Source organism: Prinia subflava, chromosome 5, assembly GCF_021018805.1.
Source record: "Prinia subflava isolate CZ2003 ecotype Zambia chromosome 5, Cam_Psub_1.2, whole genome shotgun sequence".
Taxonomy (NCBI): domain Eukaryota; kingdom Metazoa; phylum Chordata; class Aves; order Passeriformes; family Cisticolidae; genus Prinia; species Prinia subflava.
Genome location: NC_086251.1, coordinates 51383612 through 51407217, shown reverse-complemented (window position 1 = coordinate 51407217; position 23606 = coordinate 51383612). Strand labels below are relative to the sequence as shown.

Here is a 23606-nt window from a genome sequence, read left to right as displayed (position 1 = left end):
TGAATCAGCATCCAGGAAGTACACTGCCATGTCCAAGTGTAGCAGCACGGCTTACTAGTTTATCTAATGCTTAATTGGTGTGACATCCTGCTATATAAAAATGATATCAATAAGAATCCTTTTAAGCAAGAGATGAGATACTAGGTATTTAAGTGCATGTGTACTTGTGTGCTTTAAATAGTACATGCTCATAATTGAAATACCACTGAACCAGACTGACAGATACCAGGATTTAGAACAGATATATTTTAAGCTTGGAAGGGACCACAATGGTCAGAAATACCTTCTCAGCATCATAGCAGTGTACTGAGCTGGCAGGCACAGACATGCACACATAGCACGTCTGTTGAGCTGGCTTGATCCTACTTGAACACCTTCCCCACTCAGTGTAGGCTGGGAGAAAGGCTAAGAGGAAAAAACCCCTGTACTTACAAGTCTTGTCTCTTTCTCTGCCAATAAATATTTCCCTCTGGAGCTGGCAGCACCCACGGAGCAGCATCAGCAAACACCTCACCTGAAAACACGGGGCATGCAGGGCTCTGTGCCTTGCTCTGCTTATTCTCAGGACCTTCAAATGGACTAAATCAAGTGCAAGGTAACTAACAGCTAAATTAGAAAAAGAATACTCATGAATTAGAAAACAACGGTGAAATTCATGCCTGATTCATCTGTGGCAGACATCCTGGAATCACCTCATTTCCTTTAGGGTAATTTTTATTGTGCAAGTCTTTTTTTCTACCCAGAAGGTTTGAAGTATAACTATGACCAAGATTCTTAAAATCTCCCAGACAGAGGGAGCTGAAATTTGGCCAAGGACGCAAAAGAAACGGAAGAGGAATTTGGAAAAAGAAAGATTGTAACTTCGCCTTCCATTTTCTTCCAGCTCTCTAGTCCCACCAGCTCAATAGGTTCCAACTCTTTTAACAGAAGAATTTACAAATGACTCTCCTGTTCCCTGAAAGTTTTGATGTGCCTAAAGTGAATTTCTGCACTTGAAATAAATGAGTTTGCAACTTCATTGCAATGGGAAAGGCCTGATAACAGTCTGGTGTGTGATGGCATTTGTAGGTTTTCAAACAAAATGAGAGTAGTACTTCTCAAAAGGCACTTTATACATCTGTTCCCCCTTCATACTTCATAAGAAGTAGAGGGAAATACTTTTTTTTTTTGGATCATCTGGTTTTGTGTATTGAAGGTGTACTTCAATACCAAAAACAATTTAATGAGTATTTATCAGAAAGTTCAGAAAAAAAAAATTAAAACAGATTAATTTACTCTTTACATGTTTTAGGCTTAAGAAGATACTGTCAACTTGAAATTGGGTTAAAATAAATATCCACAGTGAGAGTTTCAGATAGGTTTTGCTTGTAAACTTTTCTAGACACACTAGTAATTTTACATTTAAGGTGTTGTTTTTGTTTTTGTTTGTTTGTTTGCTTGGTTTTTGTCTTTCTCATGTTCTTGTGTGAGCAACAAGACCAAACCTATCCTGATTACACCAGGGAAAACAAATAACCAGGCCAAATACTTTCATAAGACAACATGTGTCTCCCGTCGCCACTCAGGTAAAAAACACATTTCAGACAAAATAGGGTTGCTTTTGTTTGCTTTTTTTTTTTAATATCCTCTAAAAAGGGGTAAATATTACAGGATTATTGCCTCAGTGCATTACCTCTTGTCTAGTCATTCACACTGTGAAAACCTGAATGAAAAACATGTGTCTTCATAAAGTCTGGGAAAGTGGAAAAACACATAAATAGTATATTCAGAGCTAAACTGGATAATGATCCTGTTCATCTAAAAAGGGACAGATTTTCAATCCTGTTCATGTAAAAGGGGTCAGATTTTCTTTTCACTTGGGCTAATGTAAACTGCAGAAATATTTTCCATGCAGTACACTACGATATCTTCTAAATAATTTGATTTTCCTTATCCATGATGATCAAGAGGTTTATACCAATAAAAAATTACAGAAAAATAATTTTCCTTTAAACTAGTGAGGGGAAAGTTAAAAAATATATATACTTTTGTAATTTGCAAAGAAAGGCACAGATTTTGGAATGCATATCCTTAGAAACCCCAGCTCAGAGGTGCAGGTGGCAAAGCAAGGCAAACAACGTGAATGCTTCCATAACAGTGAAAGACGGTCATTTGGGAACTTATTTTTTGGCAAAACATTGTGTAGCACAGCTGAAGAATGCTGTAATTTGAAATGGGAAAGGACAACAGGACACATCTCTTTTCTGAAGAAAAGAGCCTATGAAGACTGATGCTTGGGGGTTTCTTCCTACCAAAAAAAGCCCCATAGAAATGCAGCCACTGCCCTCAACATACTCAATTCAGTGCTTCATTTCACCTTTTTTTTCTCCCTCTGAGGCAGATGCATGGGGCCGAACATGAAGAAAACATGAGATTACTTTGAAGGAACGCAGCATCTTCAAGGCAGAGCACATCCTCCCCAATACCGCAGCTGGTTTGGAGGGCTGGGGGAGAAAGGGATGCGCTCCAGGTCCCGCAGCTGCCCTGCCCAGCTCTCCGGTCACGGCTCTGTCACCTCCTCCCGGCTGCACACCACGCCAGCATCCTCGTCGTGCGAGCAGTCGTGCGTGCCCACAGCGGCGTGGGAGCACTCCAGCAGCGTCCTCTCCTGCCCGGAGCACTGCACGTCATCCAGGAGGATGCGGAGGGAGCTCCCTTCCCCGAACTCGGCCTTCTTGGTGGCCCGCACCACGTAGGGGAAGCCGAGCTGGCGGCACACCACGGCGGCGGCGGCCGAGCTCCAGCCGTCGTCGCACACGGTGCCCCACTCGCCGTGGATGAACACCTCCACCCTGCCGCGGCCGCGGCCCCGCCGGCCCTGCCGCATCAGCCGCACGCTGCCGTTCTCGGGGCGCTTCCTCCTCCGCTTCCCCCGCTCCTCCGCGCCCCGCCCCGGCCCGCGGGCCGTGCCCGCCGCCCCGGGCCGCGTCCCCGGCGTGCCGGGGGGCTGCGGGCCGGGAACGCCTCCCCGCGGAGCCTCGGTGGTGGTCTGCAGCCGGGGATGTGGTGTTGGTGTTTTCATAATAAACTCTGTCGGGGGAAAAGCCAGAAAACCATGAGTGAGTCTGTCACTCTCCGGGTGATGCTTGAAGACAACTATACAAAACACCAGTTCTGATTTTTAACTTATATAACTAATTTCTTGGAATTTGCCTACTTGATCCTGTTGAGAAGCAGCAACACTATTAGCGACCAGGCGTTTCCTCAGTGAGAAATGCCGGCTGCTGTTAGCAGAGAGGAGTGCAGGGCTGAACGCCAACACTGAGCCTCTCCCAAAAAGGAAGCTCCAAATGGTTTATTGGCAAATGTCAGCCCTTAAAGGGTAGGTGCAGGCACTATTTCTGCTCTTCTCTTCATTACTAAGGGTTGGATCATTACCAGAGGAGAGCGTGGCCTCCCCACTGGGCCAGATGCTTTATTCAGGGGAGCTGAAATTGGGAACATTCAAAATCAATTCTCTCTGGCAACTGGAATGTGCAAGAGGAGCGGAGTTGCCAGGACAACACATAAAACAGGATTTGGGATTGGGTTTGTTCTTCTTTATGAAAAAAATAAAAGAGCCTTGAACTCTGAAGAGATGAAAATTCTTTGCTGTCACAGTTTCCAGGTGTTACTGGACTTGCTTATTCACATGTGCTTTATTTTTAGCTTAAAAATAAGTTTTTGTTTGCCAGAAGGAAACAATTCAGAATTTCATGGAATAACATTCAACAGAGCTGGGACAGAGTCACAGACATTTGCAAACACATCATGACTTTGAATTATATCCCAGATTTATGCATTCTCATTCATCTTTTGTTTTGTAGTACAGAGAGGAGGAAAAATATCACTGTCTTATTTGTGCTAGTATCTATTTTAGTCCCCAAAAGACAAACCCTTGCACTGGCCCATGTTTTTCCAAATAATGCTCTTTGAAAAGGAATTGTGCTCATGACATGAAAATATTTCCTTCCTTAGAAAGATATGGTTCTCAAGGCAAGAAACAGATTTGAAGTACCTCTGGACAGCTCATTTGCTGGAGCCTGGTCTGGCAAAACACTTGAAAACCCTGGGACTGACTGAATACTGTGTAGGACTGTATGAAAGCTAATGGTCACCTGGGAGTGCTTTTCACCTCATTGGATCAAGTTGTCATTATAGAATACTCTTTATTAAACTATTTATCAAATAGATTTCCAAAAATGCACTCATAACTAATAAAAGGCACATGCCTTGGTGATTCTGTTACATTCAGACTAAATACTAACCAAACCAGTAAATATTTACAGCTACACATCCTTGTTTGCACGGTTCTGAATCAAAACAGTTCTGCTTATTTTTCACCAAACAGAGAGTATAGTTCTTGAGACCCTTGGTAGAATCTCTCCCATCATTTCTAAGTTTTAATTTATGACAAAAACTACCTTGTAAACAAGCACAAAAGATTTAGTTATATGTATAGTTTAAAAATCTGAACTTTGGACTTGCATAGAGAATAATGCATAAGCAGAAACACACAAAAATGATTGAACATGGATCAAGTTACTAATATTTGGAAGCTGCCTGCAGAGCTAGAGAAGGGGAACATCTCTGAAGATACTGAGTCCTCAGGCATGTCAGCAGTCAATAATTAGCCTTAGGGTTTGTTCCACCTTAAAGGCTCGGTGTTGCAAGGTGCTGAGTGCCCTCATTATTCCCTGAAGCCAAAGCTGTAGGAACTGTTAGTGACTCAAATGCAATGTAATGTGATTAATGTTATTAAAAATTAAATAAAAGTATTCTGACTTTGGAGTTCCTGCAGTACCATTAGCTTTTTGACAAAGTTCATGGACTACGCTGAGTTGGAAGTTGTTAGGGGGCTGTAGGAACTTACATGTGTAAATTGAATGCACAGGGGAAAAGAACAGTGATAATGCCTAGTGTACTTTTGAGATCCTAATATTGTGTTTAGGTTTTTGCACCTCACATAAAAGGTACTTGGCTTGCTGCAGACTCAGCTCCACCACTGACTACTCCAGCTTCAGCAGTACAACACATGCAGCATGAAGCAATCAAAAGTCTCTGGAGGGTTTGGGTAGAGCCAAAAGTTCACCTCACTATGTGATCACTGATTCTTTTGGGAGCATTTTCTCATCCCATATTTTCTCACTTTCAACTAACAATGACTCAGCTCTCATCTTACTCAATGAGCTACTTCCCAACCCTTCACCATCATATCCTCCCCACTACCTGAAGCTACTGCAAAAAACCCCTTTTTTGCACTGAAAAGCACCATTGAGCATGGGGTCCCTGGACAGGAACAGTTACAGGGAAACCAAGTTGGTGGTAATGAAATTTGTACAATGTAGCATGAAAAAGGGAAAATGAACAGGGTCAGAAACTACAAAGCAAATTTCACATGGCCAGGAAAGGGGAAATACTGTATGACTTATTTGAACAAACTCCTCAGATCCAAAACATCTGGGAAGACTTAACTTTGAGGATACCCTGAAGGGTGAAGTTCTGGGTAGTCTCCACAAATGTGGAGAGATAATGCAAGTCTGGGGTTTGTATCTACTGCCAGCTAACATGAACCAATAATAAACAGCAAGGGTTACACTCACTCTCCTTTGGCACAAACGGGATGCGCTTGCTTTTGACTTTCACCGGCGATGGCTCAACTCGGCATTTTCCTGGTGGAGCTGTCCTTGAAAAAAAGGGACACATACACTGCACAATTAATTCCTTTCCCCTGGCATCACAACACTTTGCTTCCCATTGTTTTTCTAAGACCATAATTCTTATTGGAAAAAAAACAGTCTGTTTAAATGATGCAACTAATCTCTTGCAGTAGAAAACATAAGTAAAGAATCAAGGATCACCATTGATGAATGTCCAAATATTCAAAAGGCAGTGGAGTCCTCTGTCTGTGTTTTCAGTTGCCACTATCAAAGCCATTAAGGAAATAAAACATTGGCAGGTTCAAGCAGTACAGAAAGAGATTAATCAAACTGAAAACAAAAATTACAAAATTAGACAGTATATGTTGAACGTCTGATACAAAGGTCATGTGTACGCAAGATTGCAGACTGTTTTCACAGAAGCTATTATTCATTATTTCACTATTATTCATACAGAAAGCCCAAACAAATGTCATGCCAAAAATGCATTAGTTTCAGAAAAGAACTCAAAGTGTCTCCTCCAGAGGCTTTGTCTTAGTATGATGCTTTATTTTGACACAATTTGTTTGCCACAGAGATGTGTCTCACTTCTGGGAAGTCACATCCAATTCATCACCACTTTTTCCTATGACAGCCATCTTGGTAACCCTCAGACTTCTTCAGAGGTTTTCAAATTGATTAAAAAATGCATGATATTTGCATTAGGAGGGTATAACTCCTGTGCAATTAGGATTGTTTGCATTTGCATTTCTGTGGAAGGCAGAGAGCTTCTCTCTCAACTATCTAGACAAGGATTCCCTACTTTTATGAATTTTCCAATGACTTTTTTGGTACTCTGAACATGAATGAAACTTCTTTTTAAACTTAAACTTACAGCTTGTGTTTGACTTCTGCTTTCTTTATTTTTGCAAAAGTTGCATAACACCAGCTTCTAATACATAGTTTACAGGAAATCTTCCGTTGCATTAGATAATGGAAAATGCTCCTGACAGAGGAAAGTTGGAGGAAACACATGACAGATCTGGGAGTTCTTTAACTTTGGGGGGTAGTTTCAACATAAAACTAGACAAGTGGTTTGGTTTAAAATCCTCAGATAGTTAAAGCTGTAAATTTAATCCATTAAAAAAAAAAAAAGGTACAAAAATCTCACTCTCCATTTCTGGCTGAAAGTAGCTTGGTGTTTAGCCAATAATAGTAACACTTTAAAAACAGGAAGATGGAAAAAACAGCTGTAAGTCTTCCCATAAAACACAGCTATTCCCTGCCTTGCCCAGTTTCAGATACAGGCATGTGGAATCTAGGAGGTGTAATGATGGTCCTGTTTTCTTGTCCAATCCATATGGCTCTTCGAAACACTAAGAAGAATGCACTTTTTGATATTCATGTCTGGTTTGCCCAAGAAAGCACTGCAGGTCACACTGGTCCAGCTTTGGCTGAAGTGGCTTGGGGGCACAGGGCTCTTGTGGGAGATGAAAAAAGGGATGGACAGGAACTCAGAATAAACACCTTGAGAAAAACTTCCTCCTTTTGGGCAGGAATCTAGAGAAACTTTGCCCAAGAAAGACAAGCCACCTATAAAACACTCCTTTAGCATTTAGGAAATCTCCAAACCCACGTAACACCAACAGGCCCTGAAAAAATTTGGCACCAGGCATTGTAGACCCTGATGACTGCAGGAGCAAAGCAAACCCACAGTGGGTTGCTCCAGATGTTCCTTGATCGACCTCCCCAGAAGGACCCAGCATGGGAGAAGAGTTAATTAGTCAGCCAACATCACTCATCCCACCCACACCATGGCACATCCCACCCACACCATCCACACCAGGACTCACTGCACCATCACCAGGCCTTGCAACAAGAACATCTCCTACCTGGAGGTGTCCACCACTTTGTACACCACTCCATGGGGAGCTGTGGCACTTGGTACACCAGTAGACAGGAAGTACAATTCCCCTGGTAAAAAAAAAACAAAACCAGACACACCCATGAAAACTGTCCATGGAGTTTCTGTCATGTACAGCACAAAGACATTAACTCTGCATTATGGGTCTGAGAGCTCATCTGCAGTCCATTGGCATAAAATACTCTTAGTGGGTGGCAGCTTTTACAAATTGTCATGAATTATTATTTGGATAAATTTCCACTGCAGGTTCACCTGCCCAGACCTTCCTTGTAATCCCATTATGATCTGTGTTCTTTGACTTCTCCATTGTAGAACAGTCAAACCCTGAATTACTTTTCTTGAAATGAAGGGAAAGGAAATTAAGAAAGTTCACTGTCTTCTGCTCATTTGGATGAAGCACTCCTTTGGGCTGAATTACAGGAGAACAAGATTTTGTTTTTGCTTTCTCTAGCACACTCACAGGGTGAGACATATCTCACACAAAAGGCATTTGATTCATCACAGCTCTGTCAGGTCACATGTGCAGGGCTCGACCTTTAACCAAACAATGTCCATCACCATTTATTTGACTTATTTTCTCTTAACTGCATTTCTATCCTTCCTCTCCTGTTGTGCAGGGGAGACTGGGATAAACAGTCCTTCTGGCACTCTTTTGAGAGCTCAAGTATTTAAGCAGTGAAACAAAAAGGATCAGAGAGAAAAATACATTTGCAATATAAAAAAAAAAAAAAAAAGAGGAAATAGAAAAAGAGGCAATATAGACTTGCTTAGTGAATAAGGCAGATTTTTCTGGGGTGTCCTATGGGTAAATCAAGGGGAAGAGGGGAAGGAACAGAGAGATCAGTGTGAGCAAAGGAATGTGTGGGCAACTGGTGGCAGCTGGGGCTGAGCCTCCCTCCTCCTACCTGCTCTCCTGTGCTGCCCTGGGCTGGGCTCCTCTGGATAATGCCAGGGCAGAAACCACTGGCTGCTCCTGGCTGATTTTGTTTTTCTGGTGAGCTTTATTAATGACAGGCCAGACACAGCCTTGGTCCAAACAGGGACAGCAGACACCTGGCACTGAGTTTGTGGTGATGCATGCTTCACATCCTGCCCCTCTTTCCTGGGAGTTATCAGGCAGAAGTATGGATGCTCAGGCCAGGAAGGACACAGGCTACACACGTGTGACCCACAGACACAGTGCCTGGGGTCCCTGACACGTCCTGCTGGCCAGAGATGGGGCTGGTGGCTTTATAATGGCTGTGCAATGAGCCAGAAATAGAGATTACCCCACCACATATACACATCCACTGCACCAGATAGATTCATACTCATCAGAGCAACAACCCCCAAACTTAAATGCTTCTGTGAAGAGAACCCTGTTAAAATAAACTGTGTGGCAAACTTGTAAAAAATGAGATTCCCAGCACACAAAAAAGGTGCAAAAGAAAACTGTTCACAGCAGATAAAGCAACCTCACTACACTGTTGTCAACAGATTTCTTTCCATTGCTATAAAGCAAACACAAGGCAATTAACTGCCCCTGAAAAGAGACTCCAGCCCAAATCTTCACTCAGCTCTATCGTTCTTATGCAAAGCACAGTGTAGGGCAAAAAGGTGGCAGCGTTTCACCCCTGCTTTGTCGAGACTCTGTTCACAAGCACAGGATGAGGGAGATCGTCCATCCTCACATGCATGAGCAAGGGCTGCAATCAACAGCTTGATATTGCAGTTGGCATAAAGCTGATTTGAACTAAGTTATTTGATTTTAGGGTAAGATAGCCTTCTCACTACAGCACTGTGAAATAGCTCTAAATTCCATGAATATTAACCATTAAAGAAAATGGAATTTAACTCCAAAAAAATCAAACTTTCTAGCTAATACTTAACTTGGAGGATTTGCATTCACATGATAAAATTTGCATTTATATGATTTGAACAACATCCAAACTTGACATAATCTGCAGGAAAAAACCAGATGTTTAGAAGCTGGGGCATTCTGGAAGCAGGTGCTTGTGATCACGAGCCAAGACCTCCCTGGAACAGGGCAGAGCACAACTCCTGCATTGCTGGGTTGCACAGGAAATGCACATTGTGGGGCTCACCCTCTGCCCTTCCCCAGCCAGGGGCTGCATGGGCTGCACATTCTGCAACACCCTTGTACAAGCAACAGGAGACACCACCATCCAGGACTCTTTATTTCCTCCTCTTCAAATCACAGCAGCCCCCTTCTAGAAAGCAAAATGTCTCCAGTCATGAAAACACAGCAAAGCTCCACTGAGACTGTATCCTTCAGTCCTACGCAAGGCAAAATCCCAGCTGGCACTAATAAAATATGAACTTAAAGACTCTTTTGCTGATGCCTGACTCAAGGCTTTTTGCTCAACATAGCCTTTTGTTCTGCTTCATCTTGAGAGGTACAAATACCCCAGCCCAGGGTGAGCAGATATGTAACTGCCATTCACGGCATCTGCTTCCCTGTATCCATTAATAATGCCCGAAGCCTTCTTGACTAGACAAGAAGACAGACTTGCTCTCCCTTGGGTATCAGCTTCTCAGGCTCCCAGGACCTGCATTCCCCCTGGCTTGGCACTGTGAAGGAAGAGGGTTTTTTTCTAAGCTTTGTTTTATTCTCCTTGCCCCCCTCTGCTCCCTGTTCTCCAGAGGGAAGTGGTGCAGGCAGCAGCATGTCCAGCACAGCAGACTCAGTCCCAAGGCAGCTGACTCTCCAACTCCCACTGCAGGCACTGCATGGCACTCAGACCTCAAAATTAGCATTGTAACTGGCTTGATATTTGGGATATGCTGTGAATCTGGCACTTTAGAGACTTGTGCTGTGCCTCCCCACTACGCTCTGGCTGCCAGGAGTCCTCTCTGATCCCTTCTCTGGTGTTTTATTCTGAAGGGAAACGCCATTCAGTGTGACATACAGTTAAAAGATTACCTGCTTCATCTTCAGCAAAGGAGATGATGTATTGATAATAGTTATTGATAAGGCCAGGGAACATGCACGTTTGTCCTGTCCCCATGCAGATTTCATTGTACTGCCACTCTCCTGTAGCATGATCCTCTTTCAAAGACATCAGGCGTCTGCAAGGCAAAAGAACATTTTTACAGCCTGACCCAGATGATTTATGAATATTAGCATGGACACCTGAAAGGATATTTAATGTTTCCTACCCACACAAGCTGCAATAGGAACTGCAGCTTCTCTGAAGAGTGAAAGATTTTTAGTATTAATCCAAATGTATTATATACCCTGCAACCCCTTGTCTTTCAAGGGCAACACGAACACATGAAAAAACAAGAGGGGAGGGTTGAAGGGCTATCAGGGCTATTTTGGGGTGGATTTTGGCTAGGGTTACAACTTTGTGAGTATCTTAAGTGTTTACTCACCCACTCATAAAATCACCAAATATGTAGAGGCCGTTCAGGTTTGGAGACTCGCAGCCTCGGTAGACGTAGCCTCCTGTAACTGATTTCCCCATTTTGTGTGGGTATGCGTAAATTGGAAGCACATCGTCTGCAGGGCAGAAAAGATCTGTGACTTGTTTTGCACATGCTGCAGAATAACTCTTTATCTAGATTGTTCTGAGACTGGCAGAGTACAATCAGGCTCCCTGGTGCATCTTCTATTTAAATGAATTGCCAATTGAGATGTATTTAGTTTGACTTTCACCTTTCCAGAATCACATTTGATTGCTCTGTCCCTCACCAAGACACCTCAGCACTCTCCTGAGCCCTTCTCCTCCCACTAAAATCCATCTCTGTTAGTGCCAGTTCTGGCACATTTCTACAGAGCTTGTCTGGTTTAGCTACAAATTCACAGGTTAGTCCTAAAGTCACTAAACCCATGCAGGAAAAGTTTGCCCAATGCAGCTTTATTTAGGTGGTAAAAGGAAAAAAAGAGATGGGTGACTCCAGACTGCAAGCACTGATGAAAAGATGTCAGATGTCAGCACAAATAGCTTCTGTTCCTCTGAGATGGAGAAGCAACTTGAAAGGGCCATCAAATATTTATGGGATGGCACAGGCATGAATGATGTAGTACTGGCATATTAATTGTGAAATATAAGTTAAAAGGTAAGACATATGTAAAACTGAGAGAGATGTCCTGATTTTAAGGATCTCCATTAGGTGCCTCCCCCCTTTTCTTTTCAAACTCCTGGCCCACAGGTACCTCATGGTACCCTTTCCTCCTCATCCTCACAGCCTTTCTCCCTGCCCATGTAGCAGATGCTGCAAGTAGCAAACCCAGCAGCTCTGCCAGCAAGGAATTTGCACCAGGGGAATTTCCTCTAAAGCAGGTGTTTTCTACACTTCAGCTGTACTTATCATTCTAAAGGGGCTGTGACATTTCACTGTTCTAACAAAGGGTCTCTAAAGTCATCAAAAATTGCTCCGAATCCCTGGAGACCTCAGTAAAGTGTCTGCCATGAATGCTCAAGTGGGTACTGTCACACAGGAGAGCAATAAATGAGATCTCTGAACAACTGCTTCAGCAAAGGCAGTGCAAAAAAATCTGCTCCCACCTCTTGACATTTTTATAAAAATATACTTAATCACTCTTGTACTTATAGCAAAGCTAATAAAAGGATGGAATTTAAACTGAGTTAATATTAGGAAGAAAATTAAACAACAACACACAGCACCTAGAAGAGAAATGAATCAGAATCTCAGCTAATTCAAATCAGTGCCAGCCCACTCCGCTGCTCCCCTGAATCTCTGAGAAGAGGTTCCAGCACAAGACATAGTCCACATCAGCCCTTGAAATTCAATATGTTCTGACTTCATGTGTTCACTGGAATTTAGCCAGCTCGCAAACACCCTCAATCAATTTTTGAACAGTTTAAAGAAATGAAGATAAAATGAGGTTTTCCTTTGTGGCACAGCTAAAAGAAATGAAAATACACCTTATATTCAGTTCCCTGCAAAGCAGGCAGTATGCATAAGGGTTGATCAGTCAAGGTTTTTCACTGTTTTTTTAAAATAAGATCACTACTTGTGAGTTATGGAGAAAAATACAATTCCTCCAGATTTTTCTTGCTCCTGCACAAAAGCTTCTTTTATCTGGCAAAGACGAAATCGTCCCTCTAAACCACAGAATCTCTAAGTAATTTCACTAACAACACCAATCAACTAGAAAAACAACATGTTTCACTTTCCTCCTAATTCAGAAACGGTAACATTTCTACTTTCAGTATTTATGCCCAATGCCTTAGACAGAGACAACAGAGGTTTACATCTCAAAAAGCTGTGTTTACCACCAAACAGTCAGGCTTTGAAGGCAGGAATTAAGAATGAGAGCTCATCTATTTACCCAAGGAGGAGTTGGCACAAAGTTTTTTATCGTAACAGCTGAACCCTTCCCTCGCCCTCCAGCCGTAATTCTTCCCTTTCTCCACGATGTCGACCTCTTCGTACTTGTTCTGCCCCACATCCCCGCAGAAGAGCCGCCCCCTGCCCTGCTTGGTGTTGGGGTCGCCCCTGTCGAAGGAGCAGCGCCACATGTTCCTCACGCCGTAGGCGAAGACCTCGGGGCGCGCCGCGGGGTCGCGCACGAAGGGGTTGTCGGGAGGGATGCGGTACAGGGGCCCGCGGTCGTTGTCGTTCACATCGATCCGCAGCACCTTGCCCAGCAGGGCTGATCTGTGTTGGGAGGAGAAACGAAAAAGACAACTGTTATGAATGCCAATCAGATATTCCAGTTGGAAATATGATTTGGTTTGTTGAAAGATCAAATTACAGAATTTCGGTAAAAACCCCCAGCGGAGTTACGATGACGATGACCCGGGATCGTCAAAGGGTGAACTGGGACACAGTCTCTAGCACACTGCAGCCCCCACAAAGGTTCAGAAATTGGCCCCATTTGGGGCTCAGGTTTTATACACTTTATTTTGCCCCTGGCACAAGATTTCCCACAGTCTCTGTTCCCAGGACCGGTTATTCGAATTTATCTTTGTCATTGGTCTGCTGAAAAGATTCTCCTCTGGTAGGGAGAGGTGCCAATTTCAGTCTTCCCGTGGGTGAATGGAGACCGTGGTTTGTGAATGGAAAGACGTTCTTCTCCAGAGATCCAGAAGATGATGGTGCTCTGATGGCTCCGCTGCCCACGGGAGGAGAACTGATTTCTTATCTTAATTTGTCTTTCTTTCTGATGCCAATCTCATCATCTCCAGTTCCCAGCATCTTATTGTGTCCCCCTGAATGGTGGTTACTGGGTGGTGCCAGCCTAGGAATTTCTTAATTCTGTGGCTGGCTGGAATTTAGGTTACATGTTATTTTATTTTTACCAAACCATGAGTTCAACATATTATAATCCCTAAAAACACGAATTAACCCACTATATTTATTACAATAACGAAGTGTTGCTATGATATTTCTTAGTTTTCTGAGCATTCATATTGAAGTACAAGTTTTCACTTCCTCATGCTTTGCTCATAGAAACAAGAGGTTGTTTTTTGTAAATACTGCCATTGTTTTGAATTCCTCTCCAGGAGAGGACCAGGTTGTCTGGCAGTCCTTTTGGCCAGTTGTAGATGGGAGTAAGATTTCTACCCTCCAATCCATGGCCACCTTTCTGAAACTATGTAATAAAATGTAATAAATAAGGGGCAGACCTTCTGCCCTGCTGCCTTCTCTCTCAGTTCCCAGTCTCCGTGTGTGGTCATTTGAGCGTAGCAAACAGCGACAACGAAGTAAGGCTAGACCTTGGCAAAAAAATCAGAGAGGGGAGAGGGGTTGGAAAACTTAGGGTTTCATTCTTGATGTGTTAGAAAGACAAGTCTTCGCATATCTCTGAAAAAAGAAGCATTTCAAGATAATTGAATTTGCCCCCGAACAGCCTTCAAGTGCCTGGCATTGATTTCCCACACCCTGGAGCTGCCATAGTGATGGACCCACTCTTACTTGTTCTGGGAATTTCCAAAGGTGCCAAAAGGATCCCCAGCCATGCCTCCATCTCCAGTGAAGATGTAGAGATACCCATCATCTCCAAAGAGCAGCTCTCCTCCATTATGGTTGGAAGCAGGCTCTTCTATTTCAAGGATTATTCTAAGTGAAAACATGGAAAAAGCAATTACCTACTGCACAAGCACTATGCAAAGGGCAGAGCAGCATAATGACAGTGTAGTTCTTGACAGATGGAAGCTGCTACAGATTTGGTTTGATACAAATTCCTCCATATCCATGTTACTGAATTTTTCTTGGGCATAGCTGATTTTCTAACCTTAAATAGTTTCAACATATTTTCCAGATTACAGAAACACCAAATTGTGTAATATGGAAAGTCTGGGAAATCACATGATAAAATATACTTTTAATTACTTAAACTTTTCCTGTGATTCTTTCTTCCTCCTTGTTAAATGTCTTTTTTTTATTTTTCTTTATAATTGATTAAAGAAAAGGCATTTGAGCTTATAACCAATGGAAATTGTAAGAGAAAGGACTGCAGTCCATCCGTGCATGTACCCAGCTTTTGGCACAATCCGGCCAGGCACTTTCAAGGAGAACATAAAACTTTTCAAACATTAAGAAATAGTTAAATTCTTAAAGAGAGAAGAATCCTTAAATGATAATTGCACACTCAGGACCTTATGAGTTTAAAGAGCAGTTAAAAGCAGCCCCACCAACAAACTGAATTTACCAAATGTTATTCAAAGCAGTATCAACAAAATTTAATTTTAATCTCAAACTCTCTATTTTGTTTGTTTATTTTATGCATCTGGAATCCCTCCCATAGCACAAAAGGAGAAAATACATATATTATCATTTTATAGAATGCCAAAGCCAGAAATACTTGCAGTAGAGGTTCCCAGGTATAAAAACTGAAGTTTATTATTTCCAGCTTCTAAAAAACCCCTAGATTTCATGCTGGCAATGCATCTTAATAGCTACAAAAGCAAATGATAACATTTACTAACACCACCTCATTTTTAGACAGGTTTTTTTTCCCCCCTCTGAAATGTTGACAGTCACTGTGAGTTGTGGGAAGGAACCCAACTACAGGGTTATTGTCACCTCCTGTTAAATGTCATCACCTCTGTGGTAAGGTAACTGTGCAAGAGTGCACAGGTTCCAGCTGACAGAAGGAGTGAGGGAGGATCCTGTATGCACAAAGGTGAGTCTTCCTCAGCCTCCCAAAGAAGATGGAAAAAACCAAAACGCATTGAGAAACATCTGAGGTTAAACAGACACATGCATTTGTGCCGAGGCAGTGCACACCACACGTTAGCTTGAGCTCCCTCTTGGGCAGCAGCTTGGGATGAGGTCAGTGGGACCTGTGCCTACATAAGCACAACAGAACCACAATTTTGTTTTCCTAAGCTTTTGCTGTACTAACCATAAGCTAAGTAAGCACAGAAATTGTTACAAACATAGAGCCTGAGGATTCCTGAACAAGACAGCTCATGGGCTGTCGGTATCTGCAGGTTTCTGATTCACCTTCCTGAGTGCCACATTGTAATTCCCCTGTCATCTACAGTGCTGTTTACACTGGATTGTTCTAATTGCTTTATAAACAAATATTCCCTCTCTATCATTAGGTTATGTGCATTAGGTTATTTTGATCTAGAATCATCAACAGCTGGGTGTTTAGAAAGCCCCTAATAAAATCCAAATAATGAAGCAAAAATCTTAGCATTAGTAATCTCCAAGGGTCTCTTGAAACAGTGGTTCTAAAACACAGTTCTGCAACAGGCAACTCAATCTATGAGCCTGACTCCACAAACAAGTCTCTCATCATCTGTGCATGTTAGTGTGGAACAACTGCAAGACCAGACTCAAACAAATGACCTTTCCAATTAAAATGTACTCAGTAATAATATAGTGACTTGTGTTTTATTTAATTTGATGTTAAATTTGTAATATCAAAGGGTTGAGTTGTTGTTCAGATAAAGAAATATGGGACCAAATCCATCTTTGGTCTGGTACCACTTAGTTTGTTTATACTAATTTTGGAAACCTTTGGCTTTGAAAAGAATTTCACTCATGCTTTGCAGAAGTCTATTTTAAAGGGTAATCATAAAAGTACAAAATAAACAAATAGACCTCCAAGCCTCACCCAACAATAACCCCAAAATACTAACTATAAATAATGTTCAATCCGTGTTTAGTTAATTCCTCAGACATGCCAGAACTGAGAATTGTACATATTTTTCCCTGAATACTTGTAGTTCATCCACAGAGGGGACACACATTCTGCACCTCAATTCACTAGACATGGACTTGGACTAACATGCTAGCACTCTGGAATGCAAAAACATTAAGCTAAATAAGTCTCATTAACAGTCTCATTCATTAATAGTCTTTAAAATTGTACAAGTTCTTAAAGATCTAAGATCCTGTGCAGCCCTGCTGCACAATTTCCAAGATCTTAAATTCATTTGCCAGAGAAACATGTGTACAATACCTTTCAGAACCATGGTCCAAGGCATTCATGTCAGTAGGAGAAAGTCTGAACTCACTGATTCGGATTCTCTCTTCATAACCAACTTCAACTGAATAGTAGACGTAGACTTTGCCATTAAATTTGAATTTAGGGTGGAAGACAATACACAGAAACCCTCTCTCATCTCCTTCCCAGGGCGAGGTGAGTACGGCTTCGCTGATGTTCAGGAAAGGCTTTTCCAGCCTGGACCCGTCGGGGAGGTAGGTCCACACCAGGCCCACCTGCTCTGCCACGAAGAACCGGTGCGTGCCGTCGTTGGCGTGCACCATGGCCACGGGGTTGCGCAGCCCGTTGGCCACCTCCACCAGGCAGAGCTGCAGACAGCCCTCGGCGTCGGCCGTCACCAGCCCCAGGTTCTGGTTCAGGTTCTGGTTGGCCAGCAGGTGTGGGAAGCAGTAGTCGGTGTCCTCCAGGGACAGGTAGCGGCAGAGCTTGGCCATGTTGTTTTCCAGTGCAATCAGCTGCGGGTCCGCAGAGAGGGAGCGGAAAATGGAGCGGCAGTCCCGCCACACTTGCGTGCAGTAGTCCTGGCACAGTCCCGGGATCGTCCGCACGGGGGTGGAGGGATCCTCAGCATCGTACAAGTGAGCTGCATATGGAGAGCACTCCTGCAGGGAGGGAGGAAAAGCTTCGAGTCATTTCTTGGACCAGATTTGAAACAGCTGAGCAGTGATACTAATTGGAGATATTTCATCTTAATTACATATAAGATATGTTGTGGTTTTTTCTGAAGATATATTAACAGAGGGAAAGATCTTAGAAAGGGTGTTCGTCTCAGCACTCATGAAAATTATCTTCAGTATTCCTGGGGAAAGCTGACTTCCTCAAGCTGTTACTCATTTATTCTAACCACAGAACTTTTTTAAAAAAAAGCTGCAATGATGCCTATGTCACTACAACGCCCTAGTAAAAAGAGACTTTTCTTCCTTGGATGCTCTGACTTTATCTATGAAATAATAAGATCTATCACAGAGCAGAAGTGAAATCAAACAGTTATCTGAGAAGATTCAGGCCCTGCATCTCCACACTGATGATAGAATGGGAAAGGCCATCAGGACCAAAGCCTGGGACATTCATACCTCATCACCTGATAATCCAGGCATACACCTTAAACACGTATGTGATTTACAGCTTGGAAGGAGTGGGATGTGAAAGTGGAGGAGGTGGGGAGGACACCATCCTTGCTGGGGTCCAGCTGGCTTTGCTGGTGGACTTTTGCCTACAGATAGTTTATATCCCCAGCCAGGAGTAGTGAAAGGCATCTCATGGTCATGACATGGGTCACCAGGTTCAGCAAGGCATGCTGAGGTTACAGATTTCAGACAGTGAGCACAAAATGCCCATAATCCAGGCAAGGCCCACTGGCAGCAGCTGCAGCTCAACCCTTGTTTATGGAAGGTGCAGCCTTGGAAATCTGCTTAAGGACTGGATCAAGCTCACACAGCTCATTGTAATCTCCATGGTGAGAGCTCCTACAGACACATTTTCCTTATGAAAAAGGAAAGTTTATTGCAATCCAGTAAGACTCTGTAAGTTACAAACTGACCAAAAAGAGACTCAGTTCTGTTTGACAATGGTTTTTGCTTGTAATTAACACAATATCCTCCAGTTACAATATCTTCCCAACAAGCACCTCAAAAGTGCTCTTCAAATAATGCAACACGACACTGTAGAGACTCAATTATTTTGTATTGATCAAAATTTGATTTGATCAGTCAACATTTGTATCGATCCAAATTTGATATTACAATGAAAATTGTATTTTGATAAATATCTGAGACAGCAATGGTCAGAAGAGAAACTACTACTTAAATAAATTCTGTATTTTTTAATTCCTATCTGGCATTGCTTCTTCTGTTACTAAACAAAACCAGCTTAATTAGAAAGAAAAAAAAAAAGAGAGCTGTTTCTAGATCTGTAGGGAGATATTTCTTAATGCAGATTACAACACTGTTCAGTAGCTGAAAAGATATAACATCGAGATTCTGAACTGTTTAAATTAGCTGATAAGCATACACAATATTTAATTTTTATTTTATTTTCCATTACATACCATAATAAACTGAGAGGCCATATAACAGATCATTAGTGTACAATGAGCTTTCCTCCTGGAATGTCAAGCCATTCATTGCAAAATGAAGGTTATTATGCTTTCAAATGAGCAGCAATTAATGTGGTAAAAAGAAGATTGCTTGTGACACAAAGCACTGAAATTACACAGGCAGATTGGGTAACACACTCAGCTTGGTTACACGAGGTGTGCCAGGGACAGAAAGAGACAGAACATTTGTCAATTCACTTGTAATGACTGAAAAATTAGCCTTAGAACACAAATTGAAATGAGACAGAAAGAGAATTTGATGGGAGGGCTGCATGGGAGCTCAGTCTGTTGTTGCCTATGGAGGTTTCCTATTCAGAGAGGAGGCCCCTCATGTGAGTACTCAGGTGTACCTCCTTGTCTGAAAGCCTCTTTCAAAGCAAGCAGTGATCTTATGCATTATAAAGCAATGGCCTGGCTTCAGGATCAGAATTAAAAATAGCCCAGAGATGTGGATTCCCTTTCTCTGCCATTGCAGGGTGTTCACCACAGCCTCAGGTGTGTCTGTATAGAAGCTGTGGGCAACTTCTTCCCTCCTTACAACATTCCTGGTGGCACACAGCTAATTGCAGCAGCATTACACTGGTGGTGATATTCAGAGATCTAGCACTAGCCTGAAAGTACCTAAGCATGTCCTAGGGTATTTTCAAGGCATGTGAAATATCATCCAAATTTTATGCTGGAAGAGATGGAGCCTCATGCCTTATGCTAAATTTCTTTGCTTCTGAAGCAAAAGTTGCGGTCCTTTAGCCTTCACATCATCCTGTCATGTTCACATAACTCAAAATACCAAGAAGTTCTACCATAGTCAGAGCCCAAGATCAATATCAGATCTAAATTGTCATTTCCAAATGATGCTGTCTCTTCATTAATTTTAAGCTCTGTTGTGGTCCAAAGACCGAGGAAACCAATGGGCAGATGATCAGTAGGGCTGGAACAAGTTTGTACTATGAAAATAACTCATCAGAAAACAAAACAAGTCACATTAATTCAGGCTAGCCAAATGCATCCAGTCTGTTCCAGTAATTCAGTGGCAGCTCCTTATCTGGGGAATTCCAACTGTCTGAATCTGATGGAACACCCACATCAGAAAATGTCTTATTTACTGCTGCTATCAGCCTGGAGGAAGCAAGAGGACTCCTCAGAAAAGCGTTTAGCTTCCACATTATCCCTGGCATTCCTTGACCACCTCCATCTGGAAATTCAAGCCTTTAAGCAACCTGTTCCCCGAGAAGCAGAGTGAAGCATCTGCTCCTGCAGTTTGATGGAGAAGAGAGGCTCCAAGAAAACCTTATGGCATCTTTCACAAGAGAACTGGAGAGAGATGTTTTACAAGGAATTGTAGTGATAAGAGGGAGTGGATTTAAACTGAAGGCGGGTCAATACAGATTAGATTTAAGAAAGAAGTTGTTTACAATGAGAGTGGTGAAATACCATAACAGGTTGCCAAGAGAGGTGATAGACTCCCCATCCCTGGAAACATTCACAGACAGGTTGAGCAACCTGATCTGTTGAAGCTGTCCTTGCTCATTGCAGGGGAGGCTGGACTAGGTCCTTTCCAAATCAAACTATTCTATTATTCTATGAATTCAAGAAAAGGCAGGAATCCACAAGAACAAACTGAGACACTTGTCAATAAAATTTGATCACATTTGAGAGAAATCATGAATTGTGAGCAGAAAGAGATAGAAGCATGCTGAGTAAGTCACCAAAACACACTTATTAATTCAGGTCTAGGATATAAATTGCATGTACAATGAATGAATAGAAGCAGAATGTTCTAAAGTGTTTGCAATGACTGAACTTCCATGATGTGCTCGTGCAGCCAGAGGCAGTGGTTTGTAGCCACATCTGGGCTGGTGATGCACTGAGCTCATCAGAACATTTCAGTGAATCATTGCTCCCACACTGAAATATTCCCCTGCTTCTGAAGACGTTTTCAATAGCTGGCTTTCTGACAAACACAGGAGACTCAGTTATCACTTCCAGAAACAAGGGTGCTTAGCACACACTGCTAACTGGTTTCCTATCTGTGAATGTACTCTTAGACATCGCTTGTTTCAGAAATATATTCAGATTTTTTTTCCTTCCAGTACAATGTGAGATGAAATAGAAGTCAATTCTCTAGAACATGGTGTGAAAAAGTTTTGTCTTTCTCTTTATGCTTTAAGGAACTCAAGAGGTACAGGCAAAATGCTGAGAGCAGGATTTCTGAAAAGCTATTTTGATCCCATCTAAGCACAGCAGACAAGACTCCACTGTCTGAATTAATTTAAGGTTTACACTTGCACAGTGCCGAGCTGCCACTGCTCTGTCTCAGGGGCATTTTCATACATGCGAGGCCTCCCCTGATGATGGGGTCAGACACTTTGCTCTGTGCAGACTGTAATCATCCCATTATCATATCTGGCCCCAGAACATCAGCTCTGAGTGGAAATTCCCTCCTGTGCAGGATGGCCTTCACAGAGGCTCCTTGGCCATATCTGCAGGCACTACTCTGCAGGCATTACTCTGCATTTATATCACCAGGACTATTAGCACCTGGAACATGCTAGAAGCGCTATAATTCAATACAAAAAAGCCCCTGACCCGATCAATTGGTCATAACAAGGAGCAAGATTTGTGCAGGGAGGTGCCCTGTGGGTTTCTTCATTGGTCTGGTGTCCTAACCCTGGGAGGGTGAGGAGAGTCTGCAAACTGTAACTGCCCACATACCTATCTCAGAGACTGCTGCTCCTAAACTGAAGAGCAATATCCCTGTGCCTCTTTTACACAAGTGCCAAAGGACAGAAAGTCCACTGGGATACTTGATGATGGACAGCAACTCCTTCCAGCGCCTGGGAACACATGCCTACGCTGCTGTGCCATCCCAGATGCACTGATGTGTGTGCTGATGTACCCGTGCCTGTGCCCAGCTGCTAATGCCACGGCTGATGCACCTGTGGGTGGATATTCCAGTCTGGCCTTGGGAATTAACGCCATGGGCTGTCCAAAGCCCCTGTGCCTGGACCAGTGCACAGCATCAATGCACCCATGCCCGGGCCAAAGCGTCCATACCGGGGCTCAGTGCAGCCCTGCATGAGTAGATGCACACACCCCTGGGCCAAAGCACTGCGATGGGGCAGAGGCATCCATGCCTACCCCAGAGGTCCGTGCAGGGGCTGAATGTCCCCTGCGCATTGGAAGGTCCCTGTGTGGCTGAACCCCGCCCGGCGGGATCCCCTCAGCTCTGCGGGAGCCCCGGGAGCCCCGGCGGTCTCACCTGGCACAGCAGCTCCTGCAGGTGCCCGGCGCAGGCGGCGTACCCGCGCTCGTCCAGGCGGGCGCTGAGGCGGTAGAAGCGCTGCAGCAGGGCGCGGTCGCGGCGCTGGTCGCAGCAGCCGAACTCGGCGTAGCGGCGGCAGAAGGCGAGGCCCTGCGGCGGCCGGAACGGCGGCTTGAAGTCCAGGCACTGCGGGTGCGGCCGCGCCGGCCGCGGGGCCAGCGCCGCCGCCAGCAGCAGCGCCAGGGCCGCCCGCGGGCCCCGCATGGCGCTGCCCGCCCGGCTGCGACCGGGCACGGCCCCGCCGCTCCGCCCGCTGCGCCCGCGCACCGGGAGCGGTACCGGGACAGGGGGAGCGGCACCGGGAGAGGGGGAGCGGCACCGGGAGCGGGGAGCGGCACCGGGACAGGGGGAGCGGCCGTCCCGGGGCTCTCAGGGTCGCGGCACCGGGAGCGGGAGAGCGGCCGTCCCGGGGCTCTCAGGATCACGGCACCGGGAACAGGGGAGCGGCCGTCCCGGGGCTCTCAGGGTCGGGGCACCGGGAGCCGGGGAGCGGCCGTCCCGGGGCTCTCAGGGTCGGGGCACCGGGAGCCGGGGAGCGGCCGTCCCGGGGCTCTCAGGGTCGGGGCACCGCTCGCCGCCCGCGAGTATCTCCGTGGTGGCTTCGGACAGGCGATTTTATTTTGATTCCGCCCAGAGCGCAGCTGGGCAGGTACTTGGCTGGACAGCCGGCACCGGGGTGGATCGTGATGGGAACTGATTCCTTAGCCTCGCTCCTCAGGTGCTGCCTGCTGGACTCGGTTCTGTCGCCGAGGCTCTTGTGTGACTCAAACATGACAGAATAATAGCACTCGGAGTTTATGCGGCTGATGGACACGTTTGATAACAAGAAAACCCAACTTCAGTACAGCTGGTGCAGTACAGCATCCTTTGTCAATCTCATCTTGGGCTGAGACTGATTAGGTTTAGCTTTGAGGCTGGAAAGAACAGTTCTGGTGTAGTCCTGGCCCATGGCAGCCCAGGTGACATTGCTCTGTGAAGCACTCAGGATGGGGCTCCCGTGCCCAAATGAAATAAAACTGCTGAGGAAACTTTCCTTACCCTGAAGTTCCTCATGGCACACCACAGGAAAATAGTTACTCCACATACACATCATATAGCCATATCATATGTGGTGTTACCAGCTAGTAAGATCTAGTCCCACACGGAAGGCAATTTTTTGCTGTTAAACACAGCTA

The 23606-nt window shown here is 44.2% G+C and overlaps 1 protein-coding gene across 1 annotated transcript; it reads right to left on the bottom strand.

Moving 5' to 3' along the window:
• Nucleotides 1-1286: 1286 nt before the first annotated feature.
• Nucleotides 1287-23152, bottom strand: HHIPL1 (HHIP like 1). Its single transcript, XM_063399343.1, has 9 exons — nucleotides 22369-23152; nucleotides 16970-17616; nucleotides 14470-14613; nucleotides 12881-13209; nucleotides 10957-11083; nucleotides 10505-10650; nucleotides 7550-7631; nucleotides 5622-5704; nucleotides 1287-3069 (listed from the first exon to the last, which is right to left on the bottom strand). The coding sequence occupies exons 1-9, from the start codon at nucleotides 22633-22635 to the stop codon at nucleotides 2540-2542; spliced, it is 2355 nt and encodes a 784-aa protein (XP_063255413.1). The 5' UTR covers nucleotides 22636-23152; the 3' UTR covers nucleotides 1287-2539.
• Nucleotides 23153-23606: the final 454 nt, after the last annotated feature.

Coding starts and splice junctions, on each gene's coding strand:
- HHIPL1 (XM_063399343.1), bottom strand. CDS start 22,635: ATGCGGGGCCCGCGGGCGGCCCTGGCGCTGCTGCTGGCGGCGGCGCTG. Junction 5,705..7,549: donor AAAGTGGTGGACACCTCCAG/GTAGGAGATGTT, acceptor CTTTTTTTCAAG/GACAGCTCCACCAGGAAAAT. Junction 3,070..5,621: donor CCCGTTTGTGCCAAAGGAGA/GTGAGTGTAACC, acceptor TTCCCCCGACAG/AGTTTATTATGAAAACACCA.